The following is a 21,515-nucleotide window of genomic DNA, read 5'->3' on the forward strand; positions in this document are numbered from 1 at the left end:
AGATCTGTTTTATAATAGTACAGCAGAGCAATTTTCTGAACCAGTGCACAAATCCCACAACTTCCATTTATATAGCACCCTAACATAGAAAAATACTCCAAGGCGCTTCAAAGAGGCAAAAGGAAAAAAATTACTACCGTACAGAAGGAAAAAAAATCGTGTGTGTGTGGTTTTCCCGCTGCTTGTTAGTTGATTTAAAAATATATGATGATGAGAGATTACATTTTTGCATTAGAATGTGGATTTTCCCAGCTCTCTGACCTCTTATACTCTGCCTCTAATCAGTGAGCTAATGTGTAGATAATTACAGTAGATAAGTTTAGGAATAGCCCAGACTTGTACATTTTTGGTCTAGCTATATCTGATTTGTTGACTGCTCATTCTTTGTGCTTTGACGCTCTCCACAGGCCTGCCCCTTTTTTCCCCTTCCCTGTACTGCATGACATCACCAGCTTTAAATATTCCAGCTGCTTTTTTTTCCCCTCTGCGAGTTTGTGCTCCACACAATGACCATGTAGAGTGAGCAGAGGAAACTGCACAGCTCCAGACCTCACCACCCAGTTCCCCAGGACGTGGCGAAAGAAAGCATCTTACTGAGGAGAGAGACTCGTGTTACCACAGACAGGCAGGCTCTGAACAACACGGCTTGAACGGGCTCAGAAACGCAAGAGGGAATCTCTTTTTCTGCTGGAGAGTGGTTTGCAGCAGCTGGTCTGAATTGAGACAGAGAGGGGGGGGAAAAAGGAGCAAGTCTGTAAACTTGGGCGGTAAGTCAGAATCAGTGGACTGCTGAAGAGATCTTGAAGTTACTTCAACATGGCTCACTCGACCCCACAGAATGGAGTGGATGGACACAAGGATCCTTTGATAGAGTTGTTTGTTAAGGTAGGATGTGCCAGAATCTGACTCTTTATTCCAGAAACAGCCAGCAGACAGCTGTCTGAGAGGCTCTTGGCTCTGCAGTGCCCACTGCCTTTTTCTCACCAGAACAAATCTATTTTTATATTTAGGCAAAACTGATTGCTATTATACCGTTGAACAACGGACTCCAGATAGTTGTGTATCTGCTCAAAATAGAATTGTGCTCAAAGTATAACGTTCTGTACTGAACCAATTACGAATTTATGATTTAATTCTATTTTTGGTGTGCTTTGCACTGCTTTCTTGCTTTGTTACGTCCGTGTGATATTCTCAAGCATACGTGAAATAGTTGTGGGTCAATAAACATTTTACTGAATTTATGCAGAGCTGTCAATCAAATTGTATACAGACAGTTATCTGGAATACAATGGTTATTACAGTGTTGGTTTCTTTTTGTGTAAAGTTGTGCTTAGAAGTCATTGTTTGAAGTGAAATTCAAGCTCTCCTGTGGAACTTGTTACCGTAAGAAGCGGCTTTGTGGAGGCACAGTGGGTCAGCCTTGCTTAGAGCTGCTTTCCCTAAACTGGAGCCAGTTGAGATCGATATCAGACGTACACTTGTGGCTGTAAAGATTACGTAAATGAAGCAGTTTCTTTGAGTATGTATGAACTGATTCACTCAGCGCCTAGAGAAAATGCTCTGAACTGAGCTAACCGCTCGTATACACACAGACTGTGACTTCTGATTTCATTATGCAAACAAAGAAATATGTTAATATTTATATTGCCAGAGATTTTTGGGTGTGGCTTATGAAAATTGTACGGTAAAAATGGCTTCCCACGTAAGCACCAAAACTATCATTGACGGAGTGGTCGTGATGGGACAGACAGTAAGCAATCTGGCCAATCTGACCCCTTCATTCCCTCATCGGTTTTTGAAAGTTTCTTTTTTTTTTCAGAAGAACTTTACCATCTACGTCACGGAGCTCTTAGTCTTGTCATGGTTGGAATTATCTGTTTAAAGCAAGTAATTTAGCCGGGCAACAGGCGTCTTACTGAAGCAGCAGAATGATTAAGTACAATGTCTGCACACATACCAAAGACCACACCCATGAACTCTTCGCTAGCTCAGTTGTGCATTGCCCAGCGTGGGACTGAATCATACAGACTGGGCAAATCCAGACCATGCTGAGACAGCTGATCTCGGCTGGTGCGGGAGGGGGGGGGGGGGGGGTAAGGGGTACTCCAGTTGGCGTAGTGGCACTGGGCATGGGAAGGGGACATTCAGACAGGTTGCTTGTTTTCAGATCTCCTGTCCTGTGCCCACCAGTGGAAAACGGGCATTTGTAAACATCAGCTGAGGACCGATTTGGGCTTGCCTGTGATGCTGTCACTGTCGAATAGCCTGGTTATATGCTCACTGATTAAGAATTGGCATTTTTTGTTGCACCTTGACAAGCCGTTAGGATATCCCAAAGCACTTTACAATCGATGATTATGTAGGTAAACACGGGGACCAAATTTAATCTGTTGTGATGCAAACGTGGCAAAAAATGTGTGCACCACAAGGTCCCACAGACAGTAAATGAATAAATAACCAAATAATCTGTTTTTTGGTGGTGGTTTGAGGGAGGGCTGTTGCCTAGGACTTACGGCGAACCGTTGAATCGTGCCATAGACCTGTTTTCGCCCATCTGAGTAGGCAGATAGAGCCTCGGCTTTGCATCTCATCCAATAAATGGCACCTCCGACAATGCAGCACTCCCTCACTACTGCACTGACGGATCAGCTTAGACTGCGGGCTCGCGTCTGAACTTGGGGCTTAAACCCACAACCTTCTGACGCAGAGGCAAGAGTGCGACCAACTGAGCCAGGCTCATTCTGCTTACTGGAGAAGCTGGAGCTGATCTCTCGGTCTTGGCTCGGTCCAAGACCCCCAGGTGCGTCCTAAGGCTAAGGCAGCATACTGCATGACCCCAAGCCGAGCAACCTTCCCCCATTCCATTCCATTCCGAGACCATTGCTTTCCACCTCCACCTTCCACCTTCCACCTTCACCCCTTCCCCGATGCAGCTGAAACCCGAGTCCATGCTTTTGTCACTTCGCTGCTCAGCTTAACGCTCCCCGAGCCAACTACCCCATGCCAAACCTCCACAAATCACAACTCATTTACAATGCTATGTTCTGCCTCTTCACCCATAAAACGTCCCACGCTCCCATGGACTTTCTGAGCTTGATTGACTTCCAGGCCCCAGCAAATTGACTTCAAGACCCTCACCGTCGATTTCAAAGCCTCTGTGACCTCGCGCTGCCCCAGCTTGGTGATTTCACACAGACAGCCAGCAAGTTAAGGCATCACGTGTGTGACACTGTTAACCCCTTGTGCTCCGCTCCCACCGCTTCACCATCAATGGTTTGTGCTTTCAGGCACTGCACCCCTGCCCTGTGAGACACACTCCCTAGATCCCTGCACTTTGCTGCTCCCTCCCTGCTGCCGAAGACTTGCTCAAAGCCTTTGGCCCATCCCCTTAACCTTTTTCCCGCCCCTCTTTGCAAAGCGCTTTGTGAAGATTTACTGTACGTGACTTGAGAATTGTGTGGAGATAAACACCGGCGTAGACCAGTTGGGCTGAAAGGCTTCTTCCTGCACTATAGATGCTATTTAATTCTATGTGAGGAGCTTAGCTAGTTGTTTACATTTAACAATTTAGTTAATGTGGAGATAAGTTCACTCCCAGTAAATATTTCAAATTTCTTTTTCATAATGTTAAAAATGTTAAGCATGTGGCAATCATTCACAGATTGAAGAAATCTCACAATTAAAAATCATGACACCAACATTGCAAATCCTAAATATAGGAGTGTTCACTACATACTTTTTAAAGCGTTGTATTGGTTGAGATCCTGAATAAAATTGCAACTGTACCTTTATTTAATGCCAAAAGGATGTTGCAGTCTTCTTGTCAACTTAACTGAATCCACTTTAATCAAAAATGATGTGAGCAGGAAGTCTGAAATTCAGCTTGTCACATCATCAGTGCAAGTTCTGTTCAGAACAGCAGGATCAACATCAATCTTAATAAATAAATCTGCAGTTTATATTCAAGATGTTAAACCTGATTTTGCAAATAGCTATAGTTACCAAAGTTCAAAATGTTCCTTATTGATCAGGGAGCCTGGGTGACAGCATGTTTGCATCCTAAGGAATAATCCATTAAAAGCTTTGATTTGATGTGTACAGTCAGCAGAAATATGCATCCACTATTTTTTTTTTACTTGGCTCCTTGTTGTGGCGTGGTGGTTTATTTTAGGAAAAAAATGGTAATTAATAAAGGCCCTGCAGCCTTGAAAATACTGAGTTCTAATTCATAAATAGATTCATAACAGGAAAAGTGCACGTCCTTCAAATGCTGACCTAATGCACTTCCATTGATGGGTCACTTTCTTGCTCTCTAGTTTACGTCCACCTGTCACAAGTGTGCCAATATTCTCTTGGTTTCACCACGGTTACTGTTAATGTCAGATGGCACCACGTCTGCCTTCTCAGGTGGACATTAAATATCCCATAGCACTATTTTGAAGAAGTGCAGGGGAGTTTTCCAAGACGTCCTGGCCAACATTTATCCCTTACCCTACATCATGGAGCGGGCCTTTGGCGTAGCGGTAGCATCCCCGCCGCTGGGCCAGAAGGCATAGGGTTTCGAACCCTGCTCCAGACAGTCCCGGCAAGTGGAGTCGGAGCTCTGGCTCTAAATTCTGGGTTGACATCCAGCGGGATACTTGCGTCCGTGGGTGTGGGTGGCCCCCCCCCCCCCTCATATGGGTTGTGGGAGCCCGTAAAACCCTCCCGCCATAGAACTAACCACCCTAATGGCTGGTATGTAGATGGTTACGGTCACGGAAGGAACGTTAACGCGGCCAGAAATCCTTCCACCACTTCATACAGTTCCCCAAAGGGAACAGTGTGAAGACATGCACGACGATGACCCTACATCATTAAAACAGATTACCTGGTCATTATCATATTGCTGTTTGTGGGAGCTTGCTGTGCACAAATTGGCTGCTGCGTTTCCCACATTGCAACAGTGACTACATTTCAAAAAGTACTTCATTGGCTGTAAAGTGCTTTGGGACATCCTGAGGTTGTGAAAGGCACTATATAAATGCAAGTTCTTTCTTTTGTTCATCAAAAGTACCTGAACTGAGAGTCTGAAAAAAGTCGAAGGGATATAAGTGGAAGGACGAATTGAAATGAGTCTTTTGTAATTATGTTGGCTGGTGCAGTACAAGCAAGAGAAAATCCCATATCTCTGGCCTGGGAGAGGCTGGGCACATTAGTACCAGACTTTTCACAATCACCAGGTGAGAGGAGATTCAAGGGCATTGCATCTTGGTGAAAAATCTTTTAAAAATCATGCCATGGATGAGATGGTGCAGTAAAGGCAGTAAGTTCTGTAAAATAGCAAACCAAAAACATATTCATTTCTAAACAAAAGGACAAATAAATAGACCCAGTTAACAAAAAGATATAAAATTAAATATATTTTAAAAACTGCTACTGCCGATATATTAACGGCTCACACCTGCCCCTTCCGTCCCATCCTATTGTTTAGTTATAAAATACTACATTTTTCTGTGCTATTCCAAACAGGAATTTGTAGCATTTTCATTGCAGAATCTGTCATTAGCGAACTGCATAGAATTTGCACCTTTATTTCAAATGTTATGTAAATTGGTGTCAAAATTGCACTGGCATGGAAGCTTCCATCTATCATTACAGACCTTTAAATAGGCACTGTAGGAGTGGCTTGTACTCTGATCTTGATAGAAACTGGATGCACGCCAAAGTAAAAAAAACTGGTGTATTTTAGGCTTCATGGTGCATGTTGAAATATTTGGGAGTCAACCTTTGTACAAATATTACAAAAATGGAAGCCCTGTTTTAAGAAGCATTTATTTAACAGAAAACTATAATACTGTACCGCCCTGAGGTTAACCATTCTAACTCAGTACAACAGTTGCCACAGCTTGTGAATTTATTTTTTTTTGGAACCAGATCTAAAACAGATGGCATTTTAACAGTCTAGTCATTTGGCCAATTCATGTCTAAAGAACATTCTAGCTCCAGTAAATGACAGTGTTTAAGTTTAACCCTTTGGTCACCCGTGAGCTTTCTGCACCCATGAGAAAAGAAAATGAAACAACTTGGATTGTGTACATTTTAAAAAGTACAGTTTATAAAGAAATCTGTGCCCGTGACATTTTATTAATTCTGCTTTGTAGTTTGAAAAACTGTCCTGTAATTATTTTTATAAACATTGATAAATGAAAACCAAGAATGTAGCATGAAATTCATGGCATCGATTCAGTGCTCAAAGGGTTAATAGCCAGGGTTAGTGAAAGAATTGGGGGTGATATTGGTCGCCACTCATCTTTTGGAGCAGCTAATTCTTTTCAAATTACTTGGTACTATTTCACTGCAAATAGCATCACTTCTCCTGACATATCTAGAGTCTGAAAGGAACAATGGTTAATTCATCGAAGGACCATAAATGGCTAATACCTCCTGTAAGGTCAGGTCAAGTCTGAATAGTTTGATACTGATCTGCCTACCTCTTGTTCTGGGCTGGAGCCAGGATCAGGATTTCAGAAAGGCAAGAGAAAAATATATAAGCTCACCAACTGATGACGGGGCGGAGTCTTTGACCGCGTCTGCTCCAGCCCAAGGTTATGAAAAGGTGTGTTAAATAACATTGCACCGTCGCTTGAAAGTTGTGCTGCCTCAGTGTTCAACTTGATTATCATTAAAGATGCACATGATTGCATTGTTTCAGTAAGAGGCAGTGCGACATTTCTTCCTATCTAGCGTCTCCTGGGACGGATTTAATGTGTGTGGACACATGTCTTTTGTGGTGCTGAACGTTATGTCCAGGAAGCCCACCTGGACTTGCTGTATGCCAGAATCAAGTCTCTTTTGGCTCATTTGTAAACTACGAGCAGCTGACCTTATTCAAGCAGGAATTCATTTCAAACTGACCTGGTGACAATGGCTTAGACTTAGCTCTGGGCAGTAATCCAGAAGGCTGTTATTAAACTTTTTAACCTATGCAAAAGCAAAATAATTTTTAAAGCTGGGAGTAGGGTGTTACCAGAAACGATAGAATAGAAAGATCAGGAGATGGGATCTGGTTACCAGATTTTTATTTTTAAAATCTTGGTAGAGAGAAGTCTGGGCTACAGTTCCATCGGCACCGATTACTCTCTGGTACCTTGCCCAAGTAAACACAGACGGTGCCTCTCAGCAGGCTGTTCTTGCACTGGGGAATCACAGCTGAGCCCAGTCCCCTCATGACCCACACGCACTTCCAGCAGGAGTTGCTGAATAGCAAATAGGGCTAGGAACCCTGGCCAATTTTAGTCTGGTTAACCCAGGGGGCAAAAACCAACTGTAGCATTCCTTCTGCTTCCCCAAATTATATCAGTTAACTCAGTGCAGACTGGGAATTGAACCTGGGACCTTGTTGCTTTGTACGGCCGGGCTCCTCACTGGGTCAAGCAGCTCCATTGTCCTGTTAATTGCGCTGTCGCACACTCTTTGTTTTAAATGGGGTCTGTTGTCTCATTAGGGAGTCTTCAGATAAACGTCTATTCAAGAAACTCTGCTGAAAATCTCAGCAGGCCGATCAGCATCTGAGGAGAGAAGAGATGAGTTAACGGGGTCGATTTTCAGGGTCCCAGCCTGGTGGGAACGGGGTGGTTGTTGGCCTAAAATGGCCATGCACCAGTTACTGCCCCGTTCCCCCTCCTGCTGAAGCCGGCGGCATTTCCAACCCGTGAGGGAAATGGGCGACCATTTTCAGACATGAGCCTACTTTTAATATGCAACTCGGGGCCCTACACCCGTTGTCGGACCCCGATGCAATTTTGAGGTACTAATGGCTGAAGCGGCACCGAGCGCGCTCGGCCCACTGATACGAGGCATCAAAAGTGGTCCTTAAAGGGACCCATGCAAACCCCTCCAAAAACAGGTAAATTAAAGTTTTGTGCATGATTTTAGTTGGACCAGGAGGAAGATGAATGCTCCTTCTGGTCCCACAAATATTGAATGGTCCGTGTTTGTCCTGTCCACGTCCTCCCCCCTTTAATATGGAACTTCTGCCCGGCACCATGGAGGATCCCCTGGTATTCGCCCACTGCAGCCTACGAGCTGCCTGTGAGCGCTGGTCCAGCCCTCGCATCTTGCCCTCATTATCCAAGTGAGAGCTGGTCATCAGAAAGACTCAAGCTTCTCACTGAGGATGGGTGGCGCGATCCCACTGTCCGCCCGCCCCCTGTCTGAGTCAAATTTGCCCCAACGTTTCAGGTATGGACACTTCATCAGAACTGCCAGTTCATTCATCCGTGTTCTCCACAGATGCTGACTGACCTGCTGAGTGTTTCCAACATTTAATATTTTTGTTTTAGATTAATATATTTTTAAATGACGCATTTAGCATTTTGAATTGAAAATATCCACATTAGAATATCAACATTATCATGAAGCTCCTGCCTTGTTATTGGGGACTTTTGAACAGTTTGCTGTCTTTGGTCCTCAGACCACAAACTGCCTAATCTACCCACACCCCCAGACTATAGTAACAAAGCATTAACTGTTCAAGGGCCGTTGTCAATGTAGCACCTCATTGCTTTTGAGTTTGGTTACTGTGTCTAATGTAGTACAAGGTTTATTGAAGCATGCTTTGCACTTTGATCTTCATTAAAAGCTTTAGAAAAAATCAATAACTTCCACCACGAGCTGTGGCAGCGACATAGGTTATTGTTATTAATTGCACCATTGCGTGTGTCTGTATACAGATCTGGTGTAGTGTCTGCAAGGCTTTGCCATGGTGACAGCATCCGTTTAATCTCTATTCTACAACTATTCTCCTCAGGACCCCTAATAGATGGTGTGATGACTGTGTTCCTTGAAGCAAATATTTAATTCTTTGACTAGCTGGTAATTGAAAAAGCAAAAGCAATTCAGGCTCATTGTGTGCATATGTCTCCTTGCCTGTTACCATGTAGACATACATTATTAATTCAAAGGATCTGGTGCCATTATTTAACTAGATTAATTGAAACTGCCCCTGTTTGTGATTCAGTGGATGATCTCGGTTATTGAAGAAGTTTGCAGGTCAATGGCAGAGGTCTGCTGCTGATTATATTACATCAGTTCTTCTTAGTCTGAAATGTGAAGGTTCAGACACTCACTGTAAACAATTGTTGGAAAGTCGCGGACAATGTCACGATGCTGCTGGGAACCTGTTGTGTATTCTATTTTCTGTTCAAGTGACATTGAGCTATCCTTTGATGGCTCAGCATGTTTACCCAGTGAGCAGCTGAGCCATTCAGACCAGGAAGGCCCAGTTCTGATCCCTGGCCTGTGTTGAGTTAGCTGATCTCGGCCTGGACAGCAGCAGAGACACTGCAGTCGATCTCAGCAGTCAGTTCTTTGAATAGCTGCTAACTGAGGGAGGGGGGACATCAACTGATGGATATCCTGCAGCTTCTGCTGGAAGTGGGTGCGTGGATGTTTGGCCAGGGCAGGGTCATGTTTTCGCTTTGATAGGGTGGATTAGCTCACCAACACTCGTTGTCTAACTCACACATGAAGGATGACCATTAGGATGAGGTACCAGAGAGCACCTGTGAAACTGAAGCCCAACATCAGACCAGTGCCGTCAGGAGGGGAGGAAAACTGGGCATTTTTTTTAAAGGGACATTGTTGCATATCTGAACAGCAATAGATTGGGAAAAGGGGAAGTGCAACGAGACCTGGGTGTCCTTGTGCACCAGTCGCTGAAGGTAAGCATGCAGGTGCAGCAGGCGGTTAAGAACGCAAATGGTATGTTGGCCTTCATAGCGAGAGGATTCGAGTACAGGAGCAAGGATGTCTTGCTGCAGTTGTACAGGGCCTTGGTGAGACCACACCTTGAGTATTGTGTGCAGTTTTGGTCGCCTTATCTGAGGAAGGATGTTCTTGCCATGGAGAGAGTGCAGCAAAGATTCACCAGACTGATACCTGGGATGGCAGAAATGACGTACGAGGAGAGATTGGGTCGATTGGGCTTATATTCACTAGAGTTTAGAAGAATGAGAGGGGATCTCATTGAAACTTATAAAATTCTAACAGGACTAGACAGACTAGATGCAGGAGGGATATTCCTGATGGCGGGAGAGTCCAGAACCAGGGGTCACAGTCTAAGGATAAGGGGTAAGCCATTTAGGACTGAGATGAGGAGGAATTTCTTCACCCAGAGAGTTGTGAACCTGTGGAATTCTCTACCACAGAAGGCAGTTGAGGCCAATTCATTAAATATATTCAAGAAGGAGTTAGATATATTTCTTAAGGCTAAAGGGATCAAGGGATATGAGGAGAAGGCAGGGACAGGGTACTGAATTTGGATGATCAGCCATGATCTCATTAAATGGCGGAACCGACTCGAGGGGTCGAATGGCCTACTCCTGCTCCTATCTTCTATGTTTCTATGTTGCCTAGTTTAGTGAACTTGGTTTGCTTGAAGCACACCACTGTGTTGAGAAATCCACTACTACCGTACCCCTGCAGATTCTAGATTACACACACAGTACATCACAGTCTGTCAACATTTTCCATGTGTTTGACATTAAATTTCTTTGACAATTTAGGGAGCGACCAAAGGCCTTTTTTAAAAAAGCATCTGATTTGTCTCAGTAAGAAGGACAAGGGCAGCAGGCGCATGGGAGCACCACCACCTCCAAGTTCCCCTCCAAGTCACACACCACCCTGACTTAGAAGTATATCGCCGATCCTTCATCGTCGCTGGGTCAAAATCCTGGAACTCCCTCCCTAACAGCACTGTGGGAGTACCTTCCCCACACGGACTGCAGCGGTTCAAGAAGGCGGCTCACCACCACCTTCTCAAGGGCAACTAGGGATGGGCAATAAATGCTGGGCTTGCCAGTGATGCCCACATCCCATAAACAAATTTTTAAAAAAATGTAAACATCTGTCTTTGTGTAAAGGAAGGTGCAGCTTTCAAAAGGAAACTTTATTGTTTCCAAAAAGAACATGACATAAAATGTTTCATCTTCTGACATTGCTTTAATTATTTCTAATTGAATTAAATATTTTATGACAAAGACAGATTTGACCCATCAATATTTATATGTGATACATAATTATTTGCGCCTACTTCTTTAAGAGGGGGACAAGAGTCCAAATTATTCAGATACTCAAAATGCTGTGTATTTTTTTAAATTTTGGTGAATTTTTATGCTTATTATGTTGAAGGATGTTTGGATACCCATCAAGTTCAGTTCAGGTGGAGATGATTAAGTGCAAAGTAAAGGTACTTTTACAAGGTAAATTGGGTTGTTTATATGTGTAACTGTAGCAGACAATGAGCGAACTGCACAACTTCAGTGTGCAGGTTTTGATGTTACCTATAGATAGAGCTATAAACAGTCCAAATTACCTTGCTCCAGTGGCAGGGGAGACCCACTTTATCATGGGTCTTATGACCTAACGTTAGATATGCCAGTTCTACTTGTGAATGATGTCTGATGGTGAATGATGTCTGATGGCGAATAGCCCTGGTTGGAAATTTAAACACGGGAGGCTGGCTCAAGGACACCTGTGTAGTGCTACTCTCTTAAAACTAACACTGCATTGTAAAAGTGACTTAAAACTCCCTCATGGACTTTGTCGTCACTATAATTGAGACCATCTGTTCGGCTGCCTTTGCTGCTTGCCCCCCCTTCTCCTTGCACACCAAACCAAACCTTCCCCAGGCTCCCCCCAGCCCGAGCCCTGAACCCACCTCTTTCTCTAGTGTTTCTCCTAACTCCCCTCACACCCTCTCCGAGCTCATTTTGTCCATGAGACCATTAACCCAATTTCTACTAAAATGACTGCCCAATCTCCCTTTCTGGCCCCTATGCTAGCTGACATTGTAAATGATTCCCTCTTCTCAGTTACTGTCTCCCTCCACCCTCAAAAAACTATCCTCTGACCTTGCAAGCTACCTCCTCATCGCCAACCTCCTCAGTAGGATTGCCCTCGTTGATTCCACTCTTACCAATCTGATCGTAGGAAAAGCATTTCCAGCAATGATTTATTTTCCTGACCCTACATCATTACCAAGGATCTATCCTTGTCCCCCCACCCTACCCTTTCAACTACATGCTGCCCCTTGTCGACATCATCCGCAGAAATGGGTCAGCTGGTGACACCCAGCTCAACCTCTCCACCACCTGTCTCGACCCCGCCACTACCTTTGTATTCTCAGACAGCTTGTTCAATATCCAACAGGGGATGAGCAGCAATCTCCTCCACTTAAGCATTGGGAAGACTGAAGCCATTGTCTTTGGCTCCTGCCACAAATTCCGTACCTTTGCCAGCTTGCATCTCCTTCCCAGGCCATTGTCTCAGGCTCAACCAGACTCTCTCAGCCTCAGCGTCTGATTCAATCCAAAGCTGAGCTGCCAATCGAATATACACCCCGTCACAAAGATCGTCTACTTCTATCCTCATAACTGCCATCGCTGCTGCCTCAGCCCATCTGCCGCTGAAACCCTCATCCATGCCTTTGTCACCTCCACACTTGACTGTTCCATGTCCCCATCCAGCCTTCCATTCTCCACCCTTTGTAACTTCAACTCATCCAGAACTCTGCTACACATACCCTATCCTGCTCCAATCCCGTTCACCCATCACCACTTTCCTGCTGACCTACATTGACTCCCACTCCTCCAATGCCTCCAATTTAAAATTCTCATCCTTGTGCTTGTTAAAACCCATTCGTGGCCTCAGTGCTCCCTACCTCTGTAACCTTCTGCAGTCCTACAACCTCCCCAAAGCTGTCCTTGCCTCTTAATCTGATATTTTCTACATTCTCCACACATTTTGCCCCACAATTGGTGGCCATACCTTTAACCACCTAGGACCCAGACTGTTGCATTCCCTTGCTAAGCCCTTCTGCCTCTTCACTTCCCTCTCCTTCACTTTAAGGCCCTCCTTAAAACCCACCTTTTTGACGAAGCTTTTGATCACCTCACATAATATCTCCTCCTTTGGCTCACCATACACGTTTGTCTGATTATATGTTTTTCTGCACTACTTTTAATGTAGCAAAATGTCCCAAGGTGCTGCACAGAGGCGGAAAAGATACTAGGTACAAAATCAGTTTGGTTCGATTATGCTGTATAAAACCTGGGGGGATAAATTCAGTTGATTTGCGCCTCCCATTAGCGCTAACGGGGCGCAAATCAACTAGCGCCTGGGTGCAGTGCCGCTAACGCCTCCCGCGAAATTCAGTGGGAGGTTAGTGGTGGCACTAACCGTTAGTGCCGTGCTGCGCCGCCGGTGATGACATCATCGCCGTGCGCTGCACCCCGCTCGCGCCCCGGCTGTAATATTGGGGGGCGCTGCCCGACTTACCGCCAGACGCTATGTCCGCCAGGGTCAGGGGGGGCCTACCTGTGGCCAGGGCGGCGCTAGTTAAAGGGGAGGTGGCGGGCGGCCATTTTTGTTGCTGGCCGCCTGCCAGCACCTGCCCCGTTGCTGTCCTCGGCCCCCGTGAAGCCCCTCCCGTGGGGTGCTGGCTGCTCTCCGTGAGCCCGGCACTCCTCTTGAGTGCCGGGCTCGTTTGCTGGCACTCACGATCCCTGGTGGCCCGATTGCTGCTTCAGGCCCCTCCCCTTTAAGAAGGGGAGGAAGGCCTGCAGTACTGCGGCACGTAGCGCCGCGATATTGGCTCGCAGCGCCCCAAGAGGGACGCGGGGCATTTCCAGTAACACCCCACTCCCTCTCGGGGTGCTACCTGGGAAAATCGGCTGCGGAGGCCCTAACTTTTTCGGGGCGCTAAAGAGGACGCTACCCAATTTGTACCCCCTGGTGTTTACTAAGGCAAAGATGAGTTTGCTTTGAATATTTATTTTTTGAATAAAATTGTTTCACCACCCCACCCCCTGGCCCCACACACACAAGCTTACATATACATGCATGTACAAAACACCTGCCATTGATTTAGATCAATATTTGCTTTCTTGACTTTGGTTTTTCATTCCCTCTGGGTTGGGATTGAAACCACAGATCAAATGATGAAAGGACAACACTACAGAAAGTTTTCGATACGCACTGTACCGCCCAGTCCCAGGTGTAATGATTTTGAGTAACAAATTGCTTTTGTACAAGAGTAACACAGAAAAGATTAACTGTGTGTGCATCTTTACTGACCACTATATATTCAAAGAAATAAGATTATTTTCAGAATTCAACAACAGAAAGTATCCTTTAACCTTGCCATTCACCTGTACATGTAGGCAACAACAACTTGCATTTATATTGCCTTTATCATAGTAAAACAACCCAAGGTGCTTCACAGGAGCTTAATCAGATAAAACTGAAGGAGACATTAGGACAGGTAACTCAGAGGTGACTCAGAGATAGATTTTAAGGAGCACCTTAAAGGAGAAGAGAGAGGTGGAGTGGTAAAAAGGTTTAAGGAGGGAACGCCAGAGTATAGGGCCGAGGCAGCTGAAGGCATGGCATGGGGTGAAGCAAGTGGGAGATGCGCAGTGGTCTCGGAGGGTTGTAGGGCTCGAGGAGGTTACAGAAATGTGGAGGGGCGAGGCCATGGAGGGATTTGATCACAAGGATGAGAATGTAAAAATCTCATTGGTAAAGTGTCAGTAGAGCGGGAGCAAATGTAAGACAGTGAGCACAGGGGTGAATGGTGAACGTGACTTGTTGCAAATTAGGTTACGGGCAGCTGAGTTTTGGACGAGTTTAAAGTTTATGGAGGGTAGAAAGTGGGAGGCCGGCCAGGAGAACGTTGGAATAGTTGAGTCTGGAGATAACAACAGCTTGGATGAGGCAGGGGTGGAGACAGGTGATATTGTGGAGGTGGAAGTAGGCGGTCTTGGTGACTGAGAGGATATGAGGTCGGAAGCTCAGCTCCTGGTCAAACAGTCTGGGTCAGCTTGTGACAGTGGCCAGGGAGGAGAATGGAATCAATGGCTAGAGAATGGAGTTTGTGGTGGGGGCCAAAGACTATGTTTAATTGGAGGAAATTTGTGCTTATCCAATGCTGGGTAACACAGAGGCAGTGGAGGGGTTGAGAGAGGTGGTGGTGAGGTAGAGCTGGGTGTCATCAGCATACATGTAGAACTTGACATTGTGTTTTTGGATAATGTCACTGAGGGACAGCATGTAGATGAGAAATAGGAGGGAGCCAAGGATAGATCCTTGTGGGACTCCAGAGATAACTGTGCGGGAGATGGCAGAGGAGCCATTGCAGGAGATTGTCTGGCTATGACGGGATAGGTAAGAGTGGAATCAGCAGGACAATGGAGGAGGATGGTGTGGTCAACCATATCAAAGGCTGCAGATAGGTCGAGAAGGATGAAGAGGGATAGTGCACCACAATCATGGTCAAATAGCATACCATTTGTGACTTTGATTAGGGCCGTTTCAGTACTGTGGCAAGAGCAGCAACCTGATTGGAAAGGTTCAAATATAGAGTTATGGGAAAGATGGGCACAGATTTTGGAGCCAACAATATGTTCAAAGATTTTGGAGAGGAAAGGGAGATTGGAGATGGGGCGGTAGTTTAGGACAGAGAGGTCAAGGGTGGGTATTTTGAGGAGGGGAATGATCACAGCAGATTTGAAAGGGAGTAGGGCCAGCACCTGAGGAGAGGGAACCATTTACAATATCATCTAGCATGGAGGCCAGGAGAGAAGTTGGGTGGTCAGCAGTTATGGGGAATTGGTTTGAAAGAGCAGGGGGAGGGTCTTATGGGCAAGCTGAGCTTGGTTAGGGCATGATAGGGGAGATAGGAGAGGAACTAGAGAAATATAAGAGTTCAGGGCTAGGGCATGGGGGAATCGTGTGGGAATTTGGTTTAGTGGGCTCGGGGAAGGGAGGGATGCGGCAGAAACTGCTCAACGGATGGTCTGAATCTTAGCAACAAAGAAGTCCATGAGCTCCTTGTCCTTGTTGTTGGAGATGAGGGTGGAGTGGGCAGGAGATAGGGGTTTAAGGAGATGGTTGGTAGTGGAGAAAAGAAGTTGGGGGTTATATTTGTATTTCAGGATGAGCCTGGAGTAATGAATAGTTTTGGCAGAGGAGAGTAGGGCCTGATAATGCTTAGTGTTGCCCCACGGCGACATCATTCGATTTAGAAATATATCGCCGTTCCTTCATCATCCTGGAACTCCCTCCTTAACAGCTCACCACCACCTTCTCAAGGGCAATTAGGGATGGGCAATAAATGCTGGGCTTGCCAGCGACGCCCAAATCCCATGAATGAATAATAATAAAAAGATATATTCGTTCAGCATGGAAACCAATACACAATCTAATGAAACAACTGTTGATGCAGGGCATGCTGCGGTACGAGCAGTTCAATAACCAGTCAGCTTGGATTAATGGTATTTGGATAAATAGCTTCAGCTAGACATCAGCTATAATGACCTGACTTCAGACAACATGGAGACTCTATCTAGTGATTAGGCTACTCCAGTATTTACTGGTGGCTATGGTACTGTAAAGCCTGTATGGCTTTGGAGTCTGTAATTGTCTACAAATGTCTGCTTTGATAATCTTCTGAAGATGACTGTGATTATTATGTCAAGTGACAGTGTACAACAGGAATTATGCTGAAAGCCTTGCCATATACAAATCGTAAGATATTGGGTCATGTTTACTGCTGTTCTAAGAACTACACAGTCACAACATATTACACAGAAACGGCATAACCGTAAATTGTTTTGCATATCCATGCACAGGATCTTGTAGCTTCTGTTCTGTCTGCTCGACTAGCGCCTAAAGCACTTCAATATGGCAGCATAGCTAGACAGATATGGCCCGTTGAATTGATGTGTGACATGTTCTTTGCTGATAGACTGCAGGCTGTTGCTAATTGCACTGTAATGGAAACTGCAAATCCATACAGTGTGAGGTTATACTTCCAGGAAGCAGGACACATCTCTGTCTGCTTCTGCTCTAGTAATCTAAAAAAACAGGATGTATTATAGAAAAAGAAAATGGCAACGCGGGAAAATGGGAATGCAAAAATGATCACAATTCCCAGAACAATCTGGGTGTATATGAGTCATTCAGCAGATGTGTATTTACTTGTATGTTCGCGTTAACTCGAATATTTCTGGACAAAGAGGGAATTTGTTTCGCTTTTTTTTCTCCTCTGGATTTCAAGTTCGATCCAAAAAAGTCTACAAGGAATTCTAGGAAGTCCTGCACACTGCTTCTCCTATCTGTGGAACTCTCACCCAGACAGCATCATTGTCAGCAACAATGGCATCGCTCTAATGCTGGCTGCGTTCAGGGCAGCCCAATTGTGCCTCAAACAGGCGTTCGGCCCCCTACAGGAAACTTTGGTTTATCCGGAGGTTGTATGCCCAGAAACCTTGATCTAACGGCAGAAATCAGCAGCCGTTTTGGTTAGGTTTTTTTTCTTCTCCTAGCATTTTTTTAACAGTCAGGCTCTGGAAAGCGTCTCTGTAGCTTAGCAACAGCTTCAGAGACGCTTCCAAGGTACGGGCCGAGTGTTTACAAGCTGTTGCTAAGCAACAGTGTTTGTTGTCAGATACGGAGATGAAAACCTCCGTATCCTTCAGCATTAGCGCTGGTCTATCCGGAAGTTTTGATAGATCAGCAGCAGCTCGGTCCCGTCGGTGCCGGATATCAGAACTTTTCCTGTATTTGCCAAAACAAAGAGCCTAATTCCTGTTTCAGGCACGGGCCCTGGATGCCTCCTTTTCTGCCTTCACCAATATGGTAGTCAGCGCATAATGAGTGGGTGCGCCCCATCTGTCATATTGAATACTTAGGCGCCTGTTTTGTGCCTGAGAAACTGGCACGGTGCCATCGAATCTCTTGGCCGCTATCTCCCAGATAACTTGGTGCATAAGGCCATCTTTGTTTTTTTAGGGCACGAGGGCTTGGCTGTGGCGGTGGTCCTTTGCGCTGGGCACGAGAAAAAATATCGGGAAAGCAGCCAAATTGTAACACCCAGCAATTAAAAAAAAAATTAGTTTGTTAACCCAGAGGCACACTACATCCCATTCACAACAGGCATGCGGTTACATTTTTAGTTCACGAGAGGCCCAGGCCTGCTTGTGGAAGCTGCCCAAATTGTAATGGTCTGTGTGTTACCTTATTCTGTTAAGGCTTAACAGTTAAGCATTTGGCCTTGTGCCTTGTCTGTTTGCTCCCTCTGAGTAAAATGCTGAAAATTGGAGTGCTGGCCTGTACCACAGCAGAACAAAATGGGCCACACTTAACAGTTTCACTGCCCTGACGCAGCCATAACAGCTTTAAATGTGTAAATACGCTTTTTCGGCAAGTTGCAATGTACTTCAGTTGAATTGTGCTTGACCAGTTAAGAGCAAGATTCAGAATTACGATTTTTTTTCCCTTCCCCCCACCCCCACCAAAAAAAATTCACTCGTGTTATGTAGGCATTAAATGTTCAACCTACTGTAGAGAAAGGCAAATGGAATTTTGGAATTTGGGTTGAATCTATTGTGAAGGGTTAGTGCGTTATTTTCTGGCCGTGATTGGTACTAGTCTCGGTGATTAATATGGTGAAGTCTGCAGCCAATAATATTTTAGACGCCGAGCTTGCGTTGCCAAGAGACGCAAATTTATTTTCACAACGAATGAAGGGCTGGGAGGTTAAAAACCCTTATCAGTAAATTCCATTGTAAAGCCATTTATTCGAATTGTCAATTCTCTAACCGCTGTCAAGAGTTTTAGTTCCAAGAATTCTGGACTGATTTAATGATGATGCATAAGAGGTGTGGCTTGTCTTCGTACACCAGAATCCCTTCAGACTGGCTATTCATTTAGGTTGTGTGGCTTAACCCTTAATCTTGTTATGAATGAACAGGAATACAGTGGAGTCTGACAAAATCAGGTTGATTGGTTTTAATAATAAATTCTCCCAGCTACTAATGCTTCTAAAGGTGACTATCCATCATTTTAGAATCATAGAATCATAGAATAGTACAGCACAGAAGGAGGCCATTCAGCCCATCGAGTGTGCGCCAAATTTTTCGAAGAGCAATCCAGTTAGCCCCACTCCCCCGTTCTTTCCCCATATCCCTGCAATTTTTTCTCCTTCAAGTATTTATCCAACTCCCTTTTGAAGGCTTCTATTGAACCTGTATCCACCACCCTATCAGGCAATGCATTCAAATCTTAATCACTCATTGCGTAAAGAGGTTTTTCCACATGTCGCCTCTGGTTCTTTTGCCAATCACCTTCAATTTGCACCCTCTGGTTATCGATGCATTAGCCACTGGAAACATCTACTCTATCTAAATTCTTCATGATTTTGAACACCTATATCAAATTTCCTCTTAGCCTTCTCTGCTCTAAGGCGAACAACCCCAGTTTCTCCAGTCTATCCACGTAACTGTAATCCCTCATCCCTGGAACCATTCTAGTAAATCTCTTCTGCACCCTCTCCAAAGCCTTCCACATCCTTCCTAAAGTGTGGTGCCCAGAATTGGACACAATGGGGGCGATTTAGTGAATGGAGGCGAGTTGGAGGTGGGACTGCTGCTTGTTTCAGTCCCACCTCCATCGAGTTGTGGCCAACACACGCTATTTTCCCTTGATTGACCTTGTTAAGTAGGCCAATTAAGGGAAAGCCGGTTGCAGAGCACGTCAACGTATGATGTGTCATCTGTCAAAAAATTTTGACAGATGAATTGTCATCGTTTGACAGCTCTGTCAAACAGTGACAATCTCTGCAGTTTGATGAGGTCTTGCATGCAAGACCTCATCAACCTTCTTTCTTTTACAGAATTGAGATGTTTGTTGCATCTGAGAATGCAATGGCCATCTCTCATCTGCAACACGGAGGTGCGAGACTCTCCGCATACAAACCGAATGAAGCCTGCAGGAAGAAACAAAGGTAAGTACACTTTTAAAAACACTTTGCACTTACCTCAGATACTCACCTCTACACTCTTGCACCCATCACTTACCTTCACACCACAATTTTGCACCCCCCCCGCCCCCGACCCCCGCAGACCCAGTACTCGCCTCGCCTCGCTGGCAGGTTTTGGAGCCTTCGGGAAGCTCGCACTTGTGAGGGCAAAAACAGAATAATCCTATTTTCTGCATGTTAACTACCTGTTAACAGGCAGTTAATAGGCTTTAATCCCTTCCCGCCTCCAAGGAGACGGGACCCGGCGTGGGATGGCTACCCGCCTCCTGGGAAGGTGCCACCCACCCCCAAATTCTGCCATTTTCCCGGCAGTCCCACCTCCATACCCACCTCCTCGGGGCTGTCAAAATCACCCCCAATACTCCTGTTGGGGCCGAACTAGTGTTTTATATACGTTTAGCGTTTTGTTTCGAAACAGGGCAGCATAAACAAAGCTGATGTAAAAATTGATGTAATTCCCCTGGCATTTTCTTCCACAATTTGTTGTAGTTATGCAGTTCTCATCCCTCACCCCATGCAGCATTTTTATTAAAACAGAATCAGAGTTTTGCTCCTGCTTTAGTTTTTGTATTTGCTATCATCAGATTGGCTGATTTGTTCTCCTCCTCAAAAGACAAATTCCCAAACCTTTCTTTTTGAAACACCCAAAATGAAGTATTTTATTTATCCATTTTAACTTTGCATGGAGAGTAAGGAGGGACTCTTTGGATGCAATTGCACATTAAACTAGTTTTATTTGTACAGATGATGAGAGGGTTAACAACTTAGCAAAGGTAAACAGAGAACATTATTCTATTTAACGCTATGGTACAGCACATTTGCATTGGTGGCACATCCACAGTGCAAACACAAACATGCAGAGCACAACTAATGTTGTCTTATTCTCCCTTGGTAGTGATGGTGTATCTTGATTCTGGTACATCACTAATCAAGGCCATGAATACTATTAATGCCTTGTGGCCTCTGATGCATGTTCGGCCACTTCTGAATGTTGTATAAGTGGCACATTGCCATGATTTACCAACATTTTTCTGTTTTAAATATGCAACCACACCCTTCTCACGCATGGGTCAGGGCTTTCCAAATATTTTAACGCCATTTTCAGCTTACTTATACTCGGTCGCTGCTCCTTGATGAGAGAGGAAATTGCCTCTCGTGGCGTGCGAGTTGATTTCTAATTTTTTAATTGCGGTGTGGTAAAGACTAATTTTAAATGAATTTCAGAATTTTTACTTGGCAGTGCACATTGGATTTTATCACTGCCCAGTAAAATTGTACTTTCTGGGTGTAGACCCACAGAACTGCACAAAGCCTGAATGTTGGGGCTGACACACAAAAGAGAAATTCAGCATTCAATGTTTGTGCCAGTGAATCAACTGGAAAGCAGAGCCTCTGGTTTTTCCCGCTGAGCACAAAAGTTTATTGATTCTACTGGTGACGATTCTGTTTTAGAATTTAAATTGATCCAGCAAGAGACCTACTGTGTAGTGAAGAACAAGGCTCAGTCCTAGTGCTTTCAGAATAGGAGCATTCTGACTGAGAGGAAAATATTACTTTGCAACAGTGGTACAAGGGAGGCTGGAGACTGTCTGGCGGGAAAGGGATATTCCTCTTGTCATTGGGTCTTATCCCAGTGCATTGAGGGGTCAGA

At 44.9% G+C, this 21,515-nt stretch overlaps 1 protein-coding gene across 1 annotated transcript in view; it reads left to right on the top strand.

Annotated features, from left to right (window-relative positions):
* Positions 1 to 444: 444 nt before the first annotated feature.
* LOC147103209 (chloride intracellular channel protein 4) overlaps positions 445 to 21,515 on the top strand; it is a 163,572-nt gene continuing 142,501 nt past the window's right edge. The window contains exon 1 of the mRNA XM_085962635.1: positions 445 to 885. Within this exon, the coding sequence (XP_085818761.1) occupies positions 817 to 885 (69 nt within the window). The 5' untranslated portion in view covers positions 445 to 816. The remainder of the gene's footprint in view (positions 886 to 21,515) is intronic.

Source organism: Somniosus microcephalus, chromosome 20, assembly GCF_052327205.1.
Source record: "Somniosus microcephalus isolate GS21.2 chromosome 20, FLI_Smic_1.0, whole genome shotgun sequence".
Lineage (NCBI taxonomy): Eukaryota > Metazoa > Chordata > Chondrichthyes > Squaliformes > Somniosidae > Somniosus > Somniosus microcephalus.